The sequence below is a fragment of the Giraffa tippelskirchi genome, chromosome 3, assembly GCF_054371585.1.
Source record: "Giraffa tippelskirchi isolate mGirTip1 chromosome 3, T2T-mGirTip1v1.2.pri, whole genome shotgun sequence".
Classification (NCBI taxonomy): Eukaryota; Metazoa; Chordata; class Mammalia; order Artiodactyla; family Giraffidae; genus Giraffa; species Giraffa tippelskirchi.
Genome location: NC_137277.1, coordinates 176599598 through 176622313, shown reverse-complemented (window position 1 = coordinate 176622313; position 22716 = coordinate 176599598). Strand labels below are relative to the sequence as shown.

The window sequence follows — 22716 nt, the reverse complement described above, 5'->3', positions numbered from 1 at the left end:
ACAGCCTGATAGAAGACGCTGTCAGCAAAGCATGTCAAGAAATGGCCTTGTAGCTGAAAGAGGCATCTAGCAGACACCTTGTCTTACTCACTGCCTACATAAGTCCAGGACTTCCATTTCCACCTTTTTATGACCAGCATCTAATTTGCCCCAAACTCTCACCCCTCGTTTCCCCCCAAACCCTCTCCTAGGCCCACATCCTCCAACTCTTTGCTGAAGGCTCTGGTGCCTCCTGGCCTCCATGGAAATCTGATGTGATCACTTCCCTTCAAGTTCTCTCAGAGGGAGCCACTTTTCTCTCCTATCCCATACAGCTCAAGGACCAGAGGAAAAACAGTTTCCCCCCTTGCTTCCCCACTGCAACTTAAAAAGTATCTTTTTTTTGCCCAGTCTCTCTCAAAATCCCTAGAATCCTTAGAATTTCATTCATGGCTCCTGCTCCAGCTCCTTGGTGCTGTCATCTTCAAACCTTCTGGTCGGATCCCTGATTTACTAATGCTCTGCCTCTTAGCTCATTCTCTTCCTCCCACTATGTTTATTTCCTTCCTCGGCTACTGAGTTGCCAGGGCCTGTCATTATTTATCACCCCTGCAAACCCTGAGCCAAGGGTCCTCCTCTTATATTCAACTAATGAAACCTCACTCTCAGTTGACTCCAACTACCTGCCTGAGTCTCCATGCCTACACCCAAGGAGCTGAACATTACTGTAGAAAAATACCATATAGCCGGGCTAATGAGCCTAACTTGGCAATCACAAACATGTTTTATTTGGCTTACAGGATGTTTGAAAATGCTTAAAACTTAGGAATTTCACACATAAATATGTACTTCCAGATTTTCATGAAAAATCAGCCACATGGCAGCAACCACCTGAGTTGAATAACAGATGCTTCTCTTACAGCAATGAAAACAATCGCAAATAACACTTACACTGGCTTATTACAGGTCACACACTGTTTTAAGGGCTTTATGTCTATCAACTAATTTAACCCTCAAAACAACCCTATGAGGTAGGTACCATTGCGCTCTTTTCATAAAATGAGAAAATGGAGGCACTGAGACATGCCTCAGAAAATGAAGATCATGGCATCCGGTCCTATCACTTCATGGCAAATAGATGGGAAAGAATGGAAACAGTGAGAGACTTTATTTGCGGGGGGCGGGGGGGGGGAGGCGCTCCAAAATCACTGCAGATGGTGATTGCAGCCATGAAATTAAAAGGTGCTTACTCCTTGGAAGAAAAGCTATGACCAACCTAGACAGCATATTAAAAAGCAGAGACATTACTTTGCCAACAAAAGTCTGTCTAGTCAAAGCTATGGTTTTTCCAGTAGTCATGCATGGATGTGAGAGTTGGGCCATAAGAAAAGTGAGTGCTGAAGAATTAATGCTTTTGAACTGTGGTGTTGGAGAAGACTCTTGAGAGTCCCTCGGACTGCAAGGAGTCAATCCTAAAGGAAATCAGTCCTGAATATTCATTGGAAGGACTGATGCTGAAGCTCCAATACTTTGGTCACCTGATGTGAAGAACTGACTCATTGGAAAAGACCCTGATACTGGAAAAGATAGAAGGCAGGAGGAGAAGGGGACGACAAAGGATGAGATGGTTGGATGGCATCACCGATTCAATGGACATGAGTTTGAGCAAGCTCTGGGAGTTGGCGAAGGACAGGGAAGCCTGGCATGCTGCAATTCATGGAGTCGCAAAGAGTGGGACACGACTGAGTGACTGAACTGAGCTGAGAGGTGCCCACTTGCACATCACATTCAAGCCCAAGCAGTCTGGTTCTAGAGTCCTTGGTCTTAACTACTGCAGACTTCCTGTCCATTTGCCACAGTCACCACCAGACCCCTCTTCACTCATCTGTGCCATATGTTCCCTTCTCCCAAAAAACCAGTACCACATTCCAACCCTCAGTCTGCCTTATTTTGGTTAATGGCATCGTCATCCATCTAGCGGCTCAACTCAAACACTGAGGAGTCATCCATTATGACTTCCTTTGCCTTACCCTCCACAATTCACCCATCAACATGTCATGCCAGCACTAGCTCCACGTCCACCCACTTCTCTCCGACTTCACTGCCACCACCCATGTTCACATCGCCATATTTTCTTACTTGGTTTAGAGTGATAGCCTTTTACATGGTCTCTCAGCTTCTACTCTATTCATCTCACAATTGCCAGAGAGTTATTTTAAAAGCATAAAATAGATCATGTCCTTCCCCTGCTTATTACTCTTCTGTGACTCCCCATCAGTTCTTTAAATAAAATCCAACCCTCCAACACAGCCTAGAGAACCTACACGGACTAGCAGCCACCTAACTGCCCCATTCATTCCCAACATAATTCCCTTTGCTCAGTATGTTCAACAGGCCTTCTTCTTAGTCCTCAAAAATACTAGGCCTTTTTCCACTTGCCGTTCTTTTCTTTAAAAAAAGAATAAAGGCATTTATTGATATATGTCTTTAAAAAATCCAAGGTTATGTGGCTTCAAGTGAGGTATAAAATGACAGCTCAAGATTAGGTTTGTTTCTATTTTCCAATCTTTTCCCTTGTATATTCATTTTTTAATTTAATATATATATTTTACTGATGCATAGTTGACTTATAATGTTTCAAGTGCACAGCAAGGTGATTCAGTTATATATACGCACATATATTATTTTTGAAATTATTTTCCTTTATAGGTTATTACAAGATATTGACTATCATTCCCTATGCTATACAGTAAGCCTTTGTTGCTTGTTGCATATCTTTTTGTTTTAATCAGAAATCTAGCATTCTATTCCTACTAAGTCAAACAAATAGAATCAAAATATCATAATTTTTTCAGTTAGGCAAAAATTCATTAAGTTTTATAAAATATATATAGTATACATATTATTTATATATATATGCTATACAAAAGCTTTTGTATTAAACCTGATAAGTCTTGAGAAAGAAGATCAAAAAAAAAAAATGAAGAGATGGAGAAACTGGAAAACATAAACTAAATGAAATAGAAGCACTGAATATGAAATTGAAAAAGTGAAACAAATTGATAAAAGTAAAAGATCATCATATAGTCCAGTTGTTTTTAACATGGGTGCTCATAAGAAACATATCTGGAGCTCTAGTGAAAACAAAGCAATACCTGCACATTTGTATTTTTCAAAAACTTTCAAGATAATTCTGATATGCATCTGGATTTTTAAAAGTGATTACAGGTTTTTCTATTAAATGGCAGTTTTGGTGATATAGAGTTCTATTATTATTTCTGTTGACCAATCATGATACAATGGTATTAAGTGAGTAATAGTTACATAATCACAACAGTAAAAGATGTTTATCAGTTTTCACAATCACCACTTGCCATTCTTCTACTAGCTGATATCACTGCCTATAATGTTCTTTTCCTAGTTCTCCAAATGTCTGGTTCAATCTCACCCTTCAGATCTCAACTCAAATCACCTCCTCAAAGAGGCCTAACCTCCCTATGTAGAGTGGCACCCCATAGTTATTCTCTCTCATTATTCTTGCTTTCTTATAAGCACACAACACAGACTGTAATTTTCTCTTTATTTCTTCAGTTGTTTTTGCCTGTCTCCCCCAGTGAATTGCCTATCTTGCTCACTGGTTGCAAGCTCATATGCTTGCAACTTAGCAGGTGGTCAAGAAACACTTGTAGAAGCTTATTAATTCATGTTTGCAGAGTTGAAGTTCTCCTACCATGCCAGTATTAATGTCATGAATATCATCTATTCCTTTTAAATGACTGGGCAGTCCACTATAATCCACTATTCTTCTCTTTAACTCATATCTAAATGTTCTCTAACTGATTTTCCCTCTAAATAAATGGTGAATGTACTAGATACAGGACATCCTGTCCTGTCTTCCTGGACAAGGATTTCTTTCAGGGTCCAATAACAACTTTACACCAACATTTTAGCCTAGGAGAAACTTGATTCATGCCTCAGGCAGCTCTAGGGGCTCAGCCTGAACCATCTTTTGCCAAAGGACCACTTAGGAATATGAAACAAACCAATTTTACCATCTTTATACCCATGTCACTTTGGTCATCACCCCAAACCTGAACTCCTTCCAGGCCTCTCTACCCCAGACTCTCATTTTCCCCAATACCTCCCATAATAACTTCCCAATACTGTACTTATGGAGAGAAAAAGGACATATGTTCTTCAACACGAAAACTCATTTTCCAAAAAAAAATTTCAAAACTACATGTACATGACCACGTGTTGTTGCTAGTCAGTTCAAACACAGCAAAGAGATTTCTTTGGTCACTATGGACTTCTCTTTGCCACACATGACAAAACAACAGTGAAATGTCAAATTATTGGTCAAAGCACTGAAAATAAAATAATTATTCTACTTCTAATTAAAAATATCTCTGTCTTTCAATAAAATCTTCTTTAGATGGGGAAAAGACAAAGAATGTCACAATATACTTAAGTCTGCATACAAAAGTTAATGAACGCTTACATCTAATTAAGATGTAGCATTAAGATTAGAATGCTACAGCATTCAAATATCTTTCCTTGACTAGGTTTTTACCTTACCCATCAGAGCCTGCACAGATGGACTGTTTCTCTGCCTATGAAACCCTTATTTACAGTGTTGTATATTTCACAAGGTGACCTCATATCTGGAACCCATTCCTTTCCCATCTGCAGAGAACAACTGCTCTCATCTGTGGGGGGGATACTCTGGCTGCAGAGTCCCATGATGTCACAGGCCAGGAGGAATCACTTACAAACTCCTGGGAACCAGAGTTGTCATATTGATCAGCTTTTTGTTTTAATATTAGCAAAGAGTTGTTTCAAAAGCAAAAATTAATATGAGGGAGCAAAAATAATACCATTGCAGAATATTTCCCTCAGCCTATCTCTATAAATTTTATAAACAATTTTTCCTCCAAGTCATAACAACTGAGGGTCCACTAACTCTTCTTCCAAGACAGTACCTTGATCCTTTATTCAGTCAGTAAATAAATATTCACTCGATATAAATGTATTAAGCATCAATCAAATGCCAGTCATTGAGCCAATCTGTGGGAATAAGACATGACCCTGACCACAGGGAAGTGAACAATCTGTTTGAGGAAACTCAAATGCCAAGAAACGATAATAAGTTTAGAATAAAGGGTAAACAAAAAGGTTGGCTTCAGGAAAAGTGGTAATGACCAATTCTGGTTGGAGAATTAAGTGAAGCTTCACAAAGTGGGTAACATTTAGGTAAGGTCAAGCATGATTACATCAAGATAGTGGGAGAGAGCATTCCCAGCATCAGGAACAGCATGTACAGAGTCACAGAGCAATCAAAGAGCAGAGTTTTTATTGGGGACGTTTTGAAGATCAGAGTGAATGGAGCAGAGCGTACCTGGAAGAGAAGGGCAGGAGATAAGACTGGGAAAAGCACAACAGGTCCTCATACATGGAACAAGATGAGGGCCAAGACACTTGCAGAGGAATGGAGTGCAGTGTGTGCGCTGAACCATAAACAGCAAATAAATGGTTTAATGAATGAACAAATGTCCAGCTAAAGCTTTAACTTTCCTGAGAGGCCTTATCAAAGAAACCAAGGGATGCTTTAAAAAAGAAAAACAAAAAACCACCAATGGTACCTCTGAAATCATAAAAAGCAACTAATTTGTTAAAAATGATTTTTCATTCAAAGTCTATATTAAGTGTATGTACTGGACCACAGGTAAATACAAAAGGTGATAAAAAAGGAAAAGAAGATAAGAGTATCTGTTAATTGGCTGGATCTCCAGCCCCAAATACAAATAGAGAAGCTGGGCACTCAGAATGAGAGAAAATGGAACACAGTCAACATCTTCAAGTGAGCCAAGTACACGTGGCAATGTTTGTATACTAACCTAAGAATGATATAAAACAGACTTAATTCAAAGGATATGTGGCCTCACCTCCCTGTTCATCTCATTACCAACCACCTGCCTCAGATTTCACGCTTAAAAAGACCTGAGCTGTCCCACTCTATACTGTTTCACAGTTCGTGTCTTCATTAGTGTCACACCCTCTCCTTATCTCCCTCCCACCCACACACCACTCATTTAATAGTCATCCTTCACTATTCACCGCAGGGGTCACCTCCTACAGTTTCCCAGTTTCCCCCAACATTCACCCATACACCCTGGTCACAGTTATCTGAGCACTTACTCTTTATCTTCAAATCATCTGTCCACAAAAATGTCTGCTCCACGACGACGGGGCCACAGGCTCAACGTATGGAAAGGCAGCCTCACCCACCTTCATCTCGGAAGCACCCATGTGGTATGCTCTTATATAAACGGCTCCTGGCTCACAGTGGATACTCCAACGTTTGCCAAGCCAAACTGCTGAACTAGCTTGTAAAAATATTTAGCAAACTATAAAGCTCTCAACAAATATTGTCTGCTGCTGTTTACTGTTTCCTTTTCGACCTTATTCTATGTAGTCAGCATCCATGTGTTCCAGGCAAACTGACCTACCAATGTGTCTTACAGCCACACCCTATATCCCACTTCTCTCTTAGGAGCTCACACTGGTCCCCGAGAGAAGCTCCTTCTCTTCACTTAACTGCAGCAATCCACGGCCTGGCTCTAATATACCCCTTCCAATAAAGCACTCCTAAGACAACCCTTCCAGGAAGTCATGGCTCCCTCCTCTCAAATCTCAGAGCACTCTGTGACGGTCTTGTGGCACTTCTCATCTCTAATTGCTCTGGAGGTCTAAGAAGCGGAAAGCCCTGAGCCTATGATGGCATCATTTCTTTCATGCACACAGCACAGAAAAATAAACAGTTTCATGAATAATTGATTACTTCTGATTCCATATATTCAAGGAATAGTCTTCTAGTATATTTTAAGCACCTGGATAAGTGTTCCTCTCTTCAGGCCTTCTGAAACATCTTCCTTGGACATGTAGGTTTCAAATATGCTCTTTTTCTTCCCTCGTGTGGTCTTGTTCTTTGACTTTTTGTCACCTGGCGAAGCACCAACGCCATGTGGGCCAACCAAAGAGGACACACCTAGAAACATGAGGCAGCAATCAACTTTTTCCTCAAACATTTCTGTATTTTTAAAACTGGAGATATTTTACCTTTTTAAAAAAAAAAAATTAAAGACCAAAAAAAAGAATAAAATCTCCTGATAATAATTTAAAATAGTCATAAAAAGGAAAACTGGGTAAGAAGACATGAATAAAATGTACATAGATGAGACCTGAATTTTAAATCAGCACCACAATATACATGGAACAGAACACAAGTAATGGGTTCAGTATGCTTTGCTGTTTATAGACACAAACTTTTAACACTAGGAATTACTAAAAGATCATCACTTTTCTAGGGGAAATTAAACAGCTGTATTCAATATAACAATAAATTAAGACAACAAGAAACCACACAATTCTAAAGTAAATAACCTACAGGAGAATATTTAAGAGGTCACCAAAAGGATTATAGTCCCTCTTTAGTCCCAAGACCCGCCCTGTTCCTCCATTCCAGTTTTATTTCCAGTTGCTAGAGTAGACTCCATTTTCTGTTTGCTACCTCTGGGGGCCCCCAGGGGCCGGAGGTAGTCAGGCTGGCTCATTACTGGTTCCAAGGTCACCTCTTCTCTCCAGATCCCGCAGGGCCTCCACTGCTGAGTTCTTCCCGCCTTGAGCAGCTCAGGTGTCACTAGCTGAAACCAAAAAGAGACAGGTGACTGAAGAACAGTTAACCTGAAGCCTCCTCTGTGCTCCAGGGAATTTAGGACTGGGATGGCAAAGGCAATGTGGTGTCCCCCCCTGGATCCTGGTGTCAGTTTCTGGTTGGCAGTTAGTTAAGCACACCATCTGTCCTGAGCAGCTTTTCAAGGCATTCAACCTCATGGGTATCACAGCCTGCTTGTTGTGGCCACTTCTACTAAAAACCTCCACAAATAGGGCAATGGAGTGAAAATTAAGGAATTCTGAGGTTCTGTTCAGCTAGTGAAATGCACAAAAGCAGGAAGGAATATGGTTTTGAAGATGGTATAAAGATCTAGAATCTAAAGGCTATCATGAAATAAGTACTAAACTAGGGCTCAAGAGATGCAGCATTTACTAAATTTAACCTTAGACAAACGATATTCCTCTGTGAAATCAAATAAATCAATTCCTTAGAGTTCAGCAACATAACCTAACTTACTGCCACAACCAGATGTCCAAAACTATGCATGGAACCCCCAGTGATTCACTAGCTTTCAAAAAAAATGCAATATTGTAGTTAGACATCTACTTCCCTTCTCTTACCTGCCATCACTTCAAACCAGTCCTCTGACCACACTCTCAGGCGGCTGCTCCTAAGAAATACAGGCAGTTGCCTGGCTCAGCAGACTGGAATGTGGGGCCCTGCAGCCAGCACCCCCAACCCCAGCCTTCCACCTGGATACTGAACATGTCATCACGACATCTCCGTCTACTCTCTGCTGGCCACTGGCCCAGGCTTCAAGCCTATACTTGCAAATTTCCAAAATCCGGGTGGGCAGCCTGTTTTCCAATAAAATGGATCAAGATGTCATTCTGAACACTAGCTTCCATTTCCGTTAAATTTCCCACACACATCCTTCACCAAAATGATATCATTCTTCTTTAAGTCGAAATTAATACTAACTCAAGAAAGATGCAATAGAGACCAAGAGTAACAAACCACTCAGTGATACATGAAGAGAGTCACAGATAAAGTCAAAAAGTTTCAAGAAGAGAGAGAAAAAGATGGTCTGAGATAAGCAACAAGGTAGTGGGAATGGCACATACAGGAGTCCAGACTGTCCCACTGGTTTCATTCAGAAATATACTCATCCACTCCTTAATTCAACAAATATTTCCACAAGGTACTATGCTAGGCACAATGAGGGATACAAAAGTTAAGGAGACTTAAAAATCATATTAAAATAACAAGTAATACAGGTGGGGAGTGATAAGCACTTTATTTTTTTAAAGTATGGGTACATGTATGTATGATGGAAGAAGAGTACCTCCAGGTCCAGAAATCTGAAAGAGCTTCAGAAAAGATTTTAAGGAAGAGCTGAGAATGTAAGAAATGCATGCTGCTGCAAAAGAGGGAAGAAGAAAAAACAGACACACAAGCAGAAAAACACAGGGAGGTTCTTGCAACATTAATTCCATTTGGACAGAGTCCAGCCTATATGAAGGGAGGCAGTAGCGAGGAAAACAAAACAAGTTGAAAGATCTAGAAAACCAGCCCCGTTTTCAAAGGCAGTAGGGAAATTTCTGAAGCGTGAATGAGCAGAAGAGAAGAACAACAGATCAAAGTTGTGTTTCAGGAAAAATTAATCTGGCAGAGCACTCAGAGACATCTGGAGTCGAGAGAGACTGGCAGAAGCTGCACCTTAAGAAAGAACCATAACAGACTGGTAAGAGGAAAGGAAGGTCTGAACTAGAGCTGCAGCTGCAGACATGGAAACAAAGAGACTGTGAACATGGCATGACACAGGCCAACCTGGCACCACTTGACAACCAGGCGTATCTGAAAGGGAGCAAGGAGGTGGCAGTTGGGTGAGATTTCAAGTAAGGAGACTGGGAGATAAAAACGACATGAAGTATTACATCCCTCTACGTGGCAATACATACCTCTATTTATACTCTACACATGGAACTACACACTTCTACCTCAAAAACTTGAAAACTGGAGCGTCACTTAGAGAGATAAATTAGCCAGCCATTTGCACAAAGACGGTATGCCAAAGTTTTCTAGAATGGAAGAGACTGCCAAAAAGGGTAAGCTGATACACAAGAGGGCCTAGGACAAAATCTGGGTTAGGGCAACTTTTAGGAAATGTAAAGAGGAAGAAGAAGTAGAAAACATAACAAAGAAGCTAGTAAAGATATAGTGGGGGAAAAACCAATAGTCTGATGATAAGAAAACAAGAGAGAAAATAACTTTCAAAGGAAGATAGGTTCATGACCAGGGTTTGCACCAACTACTGGGTACGAAAACAAATAATGGGAGCCTTAGGGTGGGGTGAGGAGTTGGAGCAAGCTGCAAGCAGAAGAAAGACAACTCAAAAACAAGAGCTAGAATTGAAAATGGGGTACTTCATATCAAGTCTTGATGCAGGCAAGAGTTCAAAATTAAAGGGAGATACTGCCAGTCCAGTGAGATGGAGGTACACAGATCTCAACTCAAAAGTCACAGGCAAGCTCCCTTTCTAACTTTTTTTCCACAGCAAATATCTTGGTTGGTGTGATATGCACCTAACTTTTCTCTCTAACTCAGGAAGATACAAAATGTTTGGTTGGGTTCATTACTGTAACCCCACTGGCTCCCACAGTATCTAGAATAGAACGGGTGCCCAATAATCATTCCTTAAATGACTGGATGAGTTTTGTTTTCATGAACAAGCAGTGAGAACACCAACCAAAGCAGGGTCATTCAGGGAAACCATGCTAAAAACAAGTCAGCAAAGAATGGGAAAAACCAAGAAACCCCGTTGGCAAGAATAAGTCAGACCAGCTGAGCAGAGCAGAGAGTCAAAGTCTGCTTTTGGGTTTCAAAGTACTGAAAGGAGATGGAAAGATTCCGAGAATATAAGATGATAAGCAGAAGGTGGACAAACAAGCACTCTTCGCTTCCCAGTGATATGACTGTGAAGCCCATTACCCCTGGAGAAGACCTGCATGCTCCTATCCTGAAAGCACAAGCACACTGAAAGCATAAGTTACTCTCTAATCCTCACCAGCTTCCAGAATACGTGCCAGTGATACACGGCCCAACCACCCACCAGCTCCTAGACAGGGTGTTTTGCCACGGAAATAGCTACACATTCTGAAGAGTTGGGCTGGGATGAGGATGAACACGTAGTAGTGGTCAAGAGTGCCACGTGGTACCAAAAAGTAGGAATGAGGAAGGAAAAGCACTAGACTTGAGGAAATGAAAACGAAGAAAGCATTTGGGTGAAAGAAGTGATGGCTTGAGACCCAATGTTCAGTACAGAGTAAGTGCTCAAAATTTGTAATAAATGAAGACTATCTGGGACAAAAACCAGGTTAAAATGAATATATACTAGAGAGAAATATGAGTAGCAAGACCAGGACTAGGAAGAGGCAAGCAAGGTATGTAGGATAAAAAATTTATAAAGGCAAAGTCACACAAGTGCCAACTTCATGCTTGCAGGACTCCGAGAGTAAGTGCCTCCTTAAATGTTTGTGCCCTAGGTATCTCACCTGCCTTACCCCTGTGTCGCAGTCAGCCTTAAGAGTAGTAAGAGCAGAAGAAATTTATGAACCTGGGTAGTGAAGGAAAGAAACTCTAGGAGATAAAGTTACGAGAGGTTTAAAGAAAGAAAAGGTTGAGCCTATTCAGAAGCTAAGATGGAGCCAATGGAAAGCGAGAGATCATAAAAACACATGAAGAGGATATAATTAAAGGAACAAAGAAAAAAAAGAGATAGGATTATAGTAAGTATCACATTTAAAAAATAGAAAATTAACATTACAAATAATTAGGAAACACATAAAATAATTAAGGGCTTCCCTGGTAGCTCAGCTGATAAAGAATCTGCCTGCAATGCAGGAGACCCCAGTTCAATTCCTGGGTCAGGAAGATCTGATGGAGAAGGGATAGGTTACCTACTCCAGTATTCTTGGGCTTCCCTGGTGGCTCAGCTGGTAAAGAACCTGCCTGCAATGCGGGAGATCTGGGTTTGATCCCTGGGTTGGGAAGATCCCCTGGAGAAGGGAAAGGCTACTCACTCCAGTATTCTGGCCTGGAGAATTCCATGGACTGTATAGTCCATGACACAACTGAGAGACTTTCACTAAAATAGTTAAGTAATGTTAAAACACTACTTAATATTATTTTTTTTAAAAATAGCCAATAAATCCCTACTTCATAACGTATTCTGAACTATGATTTAAATAAAATTTACATGTTTAAAAATGAGTCAGAGAAACAGAGAGAGAGAAGGCAGGGAGAAGAATCTCCCAGGATGGCTGAATGAGGAGTCTGACAAATATTATATACTCCCAATCATCAAAACCAACCATTTTAAGGGTCTAGATACTAACCAAAGGCTACAACAAATTGAGAAGTATTTATTCAAGAAAATCTACTGAATCTCAGTAACAACAGTGAGAATGTGTGGTGGTTTAGGCTGGAGCTCTCACCATCCTACACCTACTCCCAGTTCCTTGATGTGGAAGTCCTTCCTACTAAGGCAGCAAGCCCACGGCCACAGGGAGCAAAATATGTTTAGAGCAGAACAAGAGGAATTCCATGTCCACGGGCATTTTCAAAACAATAGTGATTCAAGGTGCAAAAAAACAGGGAAGGCCAATATCACAGCTAATCTGAGATTACAATACTAGTTAGGGCAAGCAACAGACCAGCAGACTAACCAGAAATTGAACAGGGAGAATCAGGCAACAAGACAACCAATGGGTGCCTTGTTAAGAATCTATTTTTTCCTCCTGTGTGCAGGAAAGACTGTAAACAAGCAGGAGAGAAATAAGTGGGCCCTAGAGAGCTCATCTCTAGATGAATGTGAGCCTTGCAAACACAGAAAGCAAAAGCCAGGGCAAAGTCATATCATGCCTCAATTTTTAATACATTTCCCAAGTCTCGCCAGGACCACTGACACAGGATGGGGGCCTCACTGTTGCAAGGAGTTAAAACATAACTTCTAACTAATCACAAGCTGACTGCTAAGACATGTTGACTCAGAGGCAACTACCAGACAGTCATGCTTAAAAAACACAAGAAAGAAAGAACTGAACAGACACATGCGTGGCTACATACTACAGGAGAAAACAGACTCTACAGAATTAGCCCATGCAAGCCACTAAACAAAAAGAGCAACCACCTCCAACTCTGGAGGAAAAGGAATCAGAATGCAGAATATATTATCAAAAATGTCCAGATTTCAACAAAAAATTACAAGATATGCAAAAAAGAAAAAAAAAAACAGATAAGTGTGATCCATAGACTGGGGCAGGGGATAGTTGCAATAAAAATTATCTCTAAGTGAGTCTAGATTTTTAGATTCAGTCGACAAAGACTTCAAAGCAGCTGTTATAAATATGCTCAAAGAACTAAAAGAAGCTGTCTTTAAAGGAAAGCATGATGACAATGATTCATCAAATAAAAATATCAATAAAGAGATACAAATTATTTTTTAAAAAGAACTAAATGTAAATTTCAAGTTGAAAGATAGAATAACTGAAATGAAAATTTCACTTGAGGAACCCAACAGCAGATTTGACCTAACAGAAGAAATAATAGGTAGACATGGAAAAACAGATCAATCAAGATTATCCAATCTGAAGAAAAAATAAAAATGAAAAAAAATTAACAGAAATTCAGGGTTTGTAATAAAGAATATGGCTCCATTTTTTTTCACGTATGACCACTAACTCATCTTAAGCCTCATCTCCCCCTTCCCCTTTGACCCATCCTGGACAGGCTGGTAAGAAAATCCATTGCAACCTTTTTTGGCACAAGGGGGAAATTCAAATTTCATAAATGCCCGGCCTGCACATGGGACCTTTGAATCTCCAGTCCCCTAACCACTATAAAGGTGTAACTCACTCTTTCCACCTGGCTCAAGCCAGGCCAAACATGCTTGTACCCACCCTGCTTTGCCCAGGAGTCTCCTGGGTAAGTACTAAATTTTCTCTCAGACTCTCTTGATGTATGGAATGCAATAAATACAGGCATCCTACTAATTAGGAAGGGGTCTGTTCCACCTCCACAGGGTAACCACAAAACAGGAATGAAAGAAGGGGCAGGTCTACTAACTTTATAGAAATGAAAACAATTATAAGGGACTCAATGAGCAAATTTATGCCCACTAGACAATTTAGGTGAAATGCATATATTCCTAGAAAAAACACAAATTACTGAAGCTGACTTAGAAACAGAAATTTTAAATAGACATGTAAAAAAATAAAGAAATTAAACTGGTGATTTTAAATCTTCCAATTAAAAAAGTCCAGGAACCTTCACAGTGAGATAAAAAATAATACCAATCCTTTTCCAATTCTTCTAAAAAATAGGGGAAATATTCCCCCAATTAATTTTATAGAGACAGTGTTCCCCCTGATACTACAAGCAGACAAAGACATCTCAAAAATTTAACATTTAAATAGTTTCAGTTTTTTAATTTCTTTTTAGATCAGTTTTGTTAATTTGCATTTTTTAGGCATTTGTCAATTTCACTTAAAGGTTCCTTTTTTCTGTGGGGATGAGTGGGTGTGGTGATGGATGTTAAAATAGCCTCATGATTTTTTTAATACCAATAGCAGTGCTATCCTTCCTGAAATGATGGAAATTTTCATTATTTGTGCTGCCCAATACAGTTGCCTGTAGCCACATATATCTTCCGAGCATTTTAAAGAGTGGTTAGTGCAACTGAAAAACTAAATTATGAATTATCTATATTTCATCTTTATTTTTATGGGACATTATTGCAGGTTTTAAAATTCTAGATTGTTGGTCATTCCATTGCCTTCTGGCTTCCACTGTGTCTGTTGAGAAGTTAGCCATTAGTCTACTTGTTGGTTCTTTGAAAATATACTCTATTCCTTCTCCCCATCTCTGGTGCCTTTTGAATTTTTTTTTTTTTTTTTTTTGTCTTTAGTTATCTATAGGTTTACTACCATAAACCAAGGTATGAACTTACTTTTATCCTGATTGGTGTTAGTAAGGTTTTGAGAATCTACTGCTTGGTAAGTTTCAACAGTTATGCTGGGTTGGCTGCAAAGTTCGTTTGGGTTTTTCCATATGACGTTATGGAACTTTTCAGCCAACCCAATAGAAAGCTGCCAGCAAATAAACCTCCTTCAGTATCACTTCTGTCCCATTCTCTCTCAACCCCTCATCTGGGACTCCAACCCACACCTTTGACCTTCTCAATATCTCCCTCAATCACTTCAGTAATCCTCCAATTCATTAATTCTCTCTCCAGCTCTATCTAATCTTCTGTTGTGCTAAGTCGCTTCAGTCATGTCCTACTCTTTGCAGCCCCATAGACTGTAGCCCGCCAGGCTCCTCTGTCCATGGAATTCTCCAGGCCAGAACATTGGAGTGGGTTGCCATTTCCTTCTCCAGGGGATCTTCCTGAACCCAGGTCTCCTGCATTGGCAGGCAGATTCTTTACCACTAGCACCACCTGCATATAACTTACATGCAGAGTACATCATGAGAAATGCTGGACTGGATGAAGCACAAGCTGGAATCAAGATTTCCAGGAGAAATAGCAATAACTTCAGATATGCAGATGACACCACACTTATGGCAGAAAGTGAAGAACTAAAGAGCCTCTTGATAAAAGTGAAAGAGGAGAGTTTGGAAAAGTTGGCTTAAAACTCAACATTCAGAAAACTAAGATCATGGCATCTGGTCCTATCACTTCATGGCAAACAGATGGGGAAACAACGGAAACAATGACAGACTTTATTTTTCTGGGCTCCAAAATCACTGCCGGTGGTGAGTGCAGCCATGAAATTAAAAGATGCTTGTTCCTTGAAGAAAAGTTACGACCAACTTAGACAGCTTATTAAAAAGCAGAGACATTACTTTGCCAACAAAGGTCTGTCTAGTCAAAGCTATGGTTTTTTTCAGTAGTCATGTATGGATGTGAGAGTTGGACTATAAAGAAAGCTGAGCGCAGAAGAATTGATGCTTTTGAACTGTGGTGTTGGAGAAGACTCTTGAGAGTCCCTTGGACTGCAAGGAGATCCAACCAGACCATCCTAAAGGAAATCAGTCCTGAATATTCATTGGAAGGACTGATGTTGAAGCTGAAACTCCAATACTTTGGCCACCTGATGCGAAGAACTGACTCATTTGAAAAGACCCTGATGCTGGGAAAGATTGAAGGCAGGAGGAGAAGGGGACGACAGAGGATGAGATGGTTGGATGACATCACATACTCAATGGACATGAGTTTGAGCAGGCTCTGGGAGTTGGTGATGGACAGGGAAGCCTGGCGTGCTGCAGTCCATGGGGTCACAAAGAGTCGGACACAACTGAGTGACTGACTGACTGAGCACCATCTGGGAAGTCTCATCAAATTCCTAATTTCAGTCATCATGTTTTCAAGTCTGAAAGTGAAAGTCAGTCACACATTGGGTCCAACTCTTTGCGATCCCATGGACTGTAGCCCTCCAGGCTCCTCTGTCCATGGGATTTCCCAGGCAAGAATACTGGAGTGGGTTGCCATTCCCTTCTCCAGGGGATCTTCCCAACCCAGGGACTGAACCTGGGTCTCCTACATTGCAGGCAGATTCCCACGTGAGCAGGGCCTAAATTTTAATCCTTATCACCCTGGCCCTAAGGGATTATCATATGCACTACTCAGATTCTCAGCTTCTAAGTTTTTCAGCTGATCCCTCCAAAAAACTAGTAAACATCTGTAGGAGGCAAACAATACAAAACACTAGCCTTATCTCCCTAAGCTTTTATTCTCTCCTAGATATTCATTCTTATGACCTTTCAAATACCTTTCAGTGTTTTGGGTTTTTTTTTCTTTGCTGAGGAAGGGAGGGTGGTAGTGAGCTTTTCTAGTTGTTCCCAGAAGATCGGTTTCAAATTATTTTCTATGCTATAACTGGAAGTGGAAGTATCAACCTAACCCTTAACTGTCTCCTTCATAGTCAATACCTTCAATTCCCAATTCACACCTATATGGACTCACTCTTCTTTCTCGCTGACAAAAGCTGTCTTATGGTTTCATCTATCCTATCCTCTCATCCTGTACGAGAGGAAGAAATGTCCCTACAGATTTAAAACCCATCCTCCTTAATGTGTGTTCTTCATCCAATTTTTATCTATCTACTCTAGAACTTTGTCATACTCATTTTTCTCTCACCGTAGCCTCCCCAACAGAATACATCCAAATTAAGGGACTGGCCCTGCTCTCATTCTGCACACTTCAAGCTACCAGCTACCATTCCATTTCTCTCACTCTCATCTCTGCCAAAGTTTGAAAATATGGTCAAGACTCAAAAGCTCTGTTTCCCCAGGACATACTCTGTAATCCCCCTTGGAATGACTTCTGTCCTCACCTCTACAATGAAATACGGCTTTCAGTATTCTGAGGGAGGAAAATCCTCATCACTAAAACAATGATACAGTCTCACTAACTCTCTTCCAGGCCCTGCCACTGATCAGCCCCTTGAACTACACATTCTTCTCCACTGACATCCAGGACACAGCAGTCTCTTTGGTCTTCTAACTCTCTTTGCAGTTCTCAGATTTCGTTGTTGACTCCTCTTCTTTCTTGTACCTCTTCAGTTTCTACCATTTGCAACATTCTATTAAGTCTCATCTCACTTCTCTGTTAAAAATTTTTATATCTACATCTCCAACCCCTCTCTACAGTTCTTGAACTTTCCAACTTCCTGCTGAATACTGGCAAGCATTTTGAATGCAACATGTTTCTAATTCAAGTTATTATTGTCTTCAAACCAGATTTTCAGCCTGCATACTGCATCCAGATTAATGACATCATTATCATCTCTAGGCAGCAAACAGTAGTCATCTAATTTCTTTCTCTCCATTAAGAATATTCTATTACCAAATTTTGTCTATTCAGTCTTCAAAATGTATCCTAAACAGATTCCTTCCTTTTCAACTTGATTAGCACCTTGTGAATTCAGGTTGTAGCCTAAGCCTAAAGATGACAACAGTTTAACAGCTCTCTCAACCACTAATCTCTCTTTTTTTAATCCATGTTTCACCTAAAAACACAGAATATATTGAATGCACAGCATTTGCAAAACCCTTCAGGGTTCTTCAGTGCAACTCTCTAATCTAACCTACTGTAATGGTTAATTTTATCTGTCAACTTCACTGGATCCTAGGGTGCCCAGAAATTTGGCTAAACATTATTTCCAAGACCATCTGTGAAAGTGTTTCTGGATGAAATTAGCATTCGAATTGGTGGACTCAGTAAAGCAGTTCACCCTCCCTAATGAGGGGGAGGGATCATACAATAAGTTGAGTGCCTGAGTAAAATGAAAAGGCAGAGAAAGGAAGAATTTGACCCTTCCAGTCTGGTTACTTGAGCTGGGATCCTGATTTTCTCTTGCCCTCAGCCCCCCTGGTTCTCAGTCCTTCAGTCTCAGGCTGAATTACCCAACCTGCTTTCCTAGGTCTCTAGCTTGCAGAGAACAGATCATGGGCCTTCTCAGCCTTCATAACTGCATGAGCCAATCCTCATAATAAATCTCTTCCAATATCCATGTCCTAGCAGTTTTGTTTCTTTAAAACCCTAATGCACCTATCTTCTAGGTCTCATCTTTGTCTCTGCCTCCAAGGCAGCCGTTGCTGGCACTTACATGGGCAGGAAAATTAAAATAGAGGCAGTCTTGTTCAGACTTCAGAAGTAGGGCAGCAGGCCTCTGACCAATTTCTGAGCTTGCCTGGACCTTGCCTGGACTATGTGCCTACTTGCAAACACATCAGTTGTTACCAGCAAGTTCAGGAACACTTTAGATAAGAAAGGGAGTGGGTCTTGGAATTTCTTACGCCCCTCGGGGCCTGGCTAACCCCCTGGGGTCTAACAAAATCTTCTGACTCACAAGGTGAAACAAATAGCATTATAAAAGTTAAAGAAAAGCAGAGCTGTATTTTTATGTGCAGTGCAAACTGATGATGATACCAGTCTGTGGCCTGGAATTATAAGTAACAGCCCTCAAAGCTGCGATCTGAAGTCTCACCCATGGAGTGGACACACCTCCCAGGACCCCTTCCCAACTGGAACTCCAGATTGCTGTTAACGTGGGAATTCCCAGCACTGTTCAAATCTAGATATAGGTTGCTGTCCCAATTTGGTGATGTACACACCATTACTTCTCTTTATTGCTTCTTTTTCTTTTAATGCCCATATATTGAAATTAAGTCAATAATCTATAAAAAATTGAAAATGCTTTTGTACAACAAATGGTTTCTTTTGTTAACAAATTCTTTGAATCTAAAATGAAAGTTAAACTTTCGGCAAAACAATCCCTTACTAAAGATTTTCTTAATATCATACCATGTGAATTCCTGATGAAAATAAATAAGTCAGAAGAGACCATGCTTGGCATCAAAGCTGGAAAAGTGACTTAAAACCAAACTAGGGGGAGTGGGGAGGGAATCAGTCAAGATGGCAAAGGAGGAAGATGTGGAACTCACCTCCCCCTGACAAACACATCAAAAATACATCTACATGAGGAACAATTCTCATGTAATCAATTGGAAACTAGCAGAAAGACTCCTGTACAACCGAGGCTATAAAAAAGATCCACACAGATTTGAGTAGGAAGGGAAGAGACACAATCAGGTCAGGACTTGTGCCACTGGGAGGGGATTCAGAGGAAAAGGGAGAATACACAGGCAGAGATTCACCCTGGGGAGTGAGTGTTTCGAGCCATATATTGGGTGCCCCGGTCCTGGGGTCCAAGCCAGGGAAGACAAGGTCCCTTGGCTGGTTGGACAGCTATTAGGACTAACAGGAGAGCTGCAGGACACCTGGATTCCACTCACAAGGAGTGCGCAAGTGCTGGTTTGCATCCTAAGCAGGGTGGAAAAGGCAGATTGAAGACTGCTCCAGTGTCTGCCAAGTTTCCCACAACTGCACTGGCACGTGCCCAAGCCTGAGCCAAGTGAATACCAGAGGCACACGTATTCACCTTGCAGCTCTACACTGGAGCAAGGGCTACCACAAGTGGGAAGAGAGTTTGCCTGTGTGACACAGAGGTGACTCTGTGATACCAAGGTGGTGTCTCTCACCATGGCAAAGGCAGCCATTGCTGGCACTTACATGGGCAGCACATGGGGACAGTTTCGATCTGTGACGGCAGCCAGCTCACCACAGCCTGTGCCCTACCATGAGCTCAGAGCCCACACAGGCCCCTCTTGCTCCAGCAATGACCCCCCTCTGGGGTAAGGGTGCCAGTGCTGGGAGAGGGGAGAACCCACACTTAAAAGGAGCAGAGCCACTTGGATCAGAACCTCAGGACTTCTGCTCCATCAACTTGAGATCCAACTCCACCCCCAATAGGGAAGTAATGGTCACTGAGCAGAGGGGAAAGACATGCCTTACAGCAAGCTCCACCCTAGCCCCTCCATCTCCAGCCCTACCTCCTACCAAGGTGACAGCACACCCCAGGGAAAGATGTTGACTCCTGTTAACAACAAATCCAGCTCTCCTACCAAAGGCACTGAGTAAAAAGAGACTGTACAGGAACACTGTCACATAAGGACATCCCTTTAAAATCTCAATAGGGAGCCATTTCACTGAAATGCATAGAGACAGAAAAAGTTAAGCAAAATGAAAATACAGAGGAAGTGCTCTCAACTAAAAGAGCAAGTGAACACACCTAAAAATAAATACATAAATAATGAAACAGAAATAAACAATTTACCAGATAAAGAATTTAAAGCATTAGTAAATAAGAAAACTAGCTGATTTAGGGAAAAGAACAGACAAACAGTGACATTTTTTAAAGGAACTAGAAAATATAAAAAAGAGCTAGTGAGAAATAAAGAATACAATAACTGAAAGTAAAAACACACTATAAGGAAGGGGTAGCAGATTCAGTGAAACAGAAGAATGTATAGGTGATCTGGAAGACAAAATAATGGAAATCACCCAATAAGACCAGCAAAAAAAAAAAAAAAAAACCCTTAAGAAATGAGAACAATTTAAGAGGTCTCTGAAATAACATCAAGCATGCCAACATTCACATTATAGAGGTTCCAGAAGGCGAAAAGAGAAAGAACAGGGTCAAAAACGTACTTGATGAAATTACAGCTGAAAACTTTCCAAACCTGAAGAAGGTACAGAAAGCGTGGAAGGACCCAACCAAGATGAACCTAAGCAGACTCATACCAAGCTGTGTCATAATTAAAACAGCAAGAGTTAAGATAAAGGGAGAATCCTAAAGGCAGCAAGAGAAAAAGAGTCATGTACAGGGGAATCCCTATAAGGCTATCTGCTGATTTTTCTGCAGCAACTTTGCAAGCCAAAAGGGAGTGACATGATACATTCAAAGTGCTGAAAGGGGAAAACCTGGAACCTAGGATACTCTACCCACCAAGATTATCATTTAAAATTGAAGGAGAGATAAAGAACTTCAAGACAATCAAAAATTAAAAGAGTTCACCAATACTAAATGTACCCTAAAATAAATATTAAAAGGTCTCTTCTAAGTTAAAAAGGAAAGGCTATAACAAGAAGTAACAATTTACAGGAAAAGGAAAATCCCACTAGGAAAGGCAAACTAATTGTTAGGGCTGATATCAACCACTTAAATAAAGTGCTATGAAGATTAAAAGACAAAAATATTTTAAAGCAACTATAACTACAATAGGGCTTCCCAGATGGTGCTAGTGGTAAAGAACCCACCAATGGAGGAGGTGTAAGAGTCATAGGTTCAATCCCTGGGTTGGGAAGATCCCCTGGAGGAAGACATAGCAACCCACTCCAGTATTCTTACCTGGAGAATCTCATGGACAGAGGAGCCTAGAGGGCTACAGTCCATAGGGTCGCAAAGAGTTAGACATCACTGAAGCAACTTAGCACGCACACATAACTATAATAAACAGCAAAGGATAAACATGAAAATGTAAAATAAGACATTAAAAACATGAAATATGAGGGAGAGGAGTAAAAATAGTAGATCTTTTAGGATGTGTCTGAATTAATATGACTATCAGTTTAAAACAAGTAGGTGTAGTTATAGGTCATCATATATGAAGCCCATGGTAACTACACCAAAAAGCATATAAGGATCCCAGAAAATCTGACCTATTCTAAAGTGAAAAAGATTAATACATGCCAATCTCCAAATGACACAGAGGTTAGAATTCTCAGACAAGGACTTGAAGCCAGCCATGAATACTATGCTCTCTGAGGTAAAGGAAAAGACACGTGAATGAATAAAATGATAGGAAATCTCAACAGAGAAATAAAATTTACTTTAAAAATGGAAATTTAAAACTGAAAAATATAATAGCTGAAACCAAAAATTCAGTGGATAATCTTAATAGTAAAACAGAGATAAAAATTAAAAAATCAATGAGCTTAAATTTATTAATACATATTATACAATCTGAAAAACAGAGAAAAAAATTGAACAAAGAGATGAACAGAGTCTTATGGACTTAAGGGATAATATCAAAAGACCAAACATGTAGGTACTTGGAGTTTCAAAAGATAGAGAATGAGTCCAACAAAGTAGAATAAATGTTGACCAAAACATCCCAGATTTGGTATAAAAGACATAAATATATAGATTCAAGAAGCTCAGTTCAGTTCAGTCGCTCAGTCATGTCCGACTCTTTGCAACCCCATGGACCACAGCATGCCAGGCCTCCCCGGCCATCACCAGCTCCCGGAGTGTACCCAAACTCATGCCCATCAAGTCAGTGATGCCATCCAACCATCTCATCCTCTGTCGTCCCCTTCTCCTCCTGCCCTCAATCTTTCCCAGCATCAGGGTCTTTCAAATGAGTCAGCTCTTCACATCAGGTGGCCAAAGTATTGGAGTTTCAGCTTCAACATCAGTCCTTCCAATGAACACCCAGGACTGATCTCCTTTAGAATGGACTGGTTGGATCTCCTTGCAGTCCAAGGGACTCTCAAGAGTCTTCTCCAACACCACAGTTCAAAAACATCAATTCTTCAGCACTCAGCTTTCTTTATAGTCCAACTCTCACATCCATATGTGACTACTGGAAAAACC

At 40.6% G+C, this 22716-nt stretch overlaps 1 protein-coding gene across 10 annotated transcripts in view; it reads right to left on the bottom strand.

The window, feature by feature from the left end:
• The window catches only part of DIS3L2 (DIS3 like 3'-5' exoribonuclease 2), a 365476-nt gene that overhangs the window by 295894 nt on the left and 46866 nt on the right, over positions 1–22716 (bottom strand). For all 10 annotated transcript variants that reach the window (XR_014080899.1, XR_014080900.1, XR_014080898.1 and 7 more), the window contains 2 exons: positions 7550–7682; positions 6870–7027 (listed from right to left, as the gene is read on the bottom strand). Coding sequence is in view for 7 of the 10 variants with exons in the window: in XM_081585671.1 (XP_081441797.1) it covers positions 6870–7027; positions 7550–7682 (291 nt within the window). In the remaining 3 variants the exon portion in view is untranslated. The remainder of the gene's footprint in view (positions 1–6869; positions 7028–7549; positions 7683–22716) is intronic.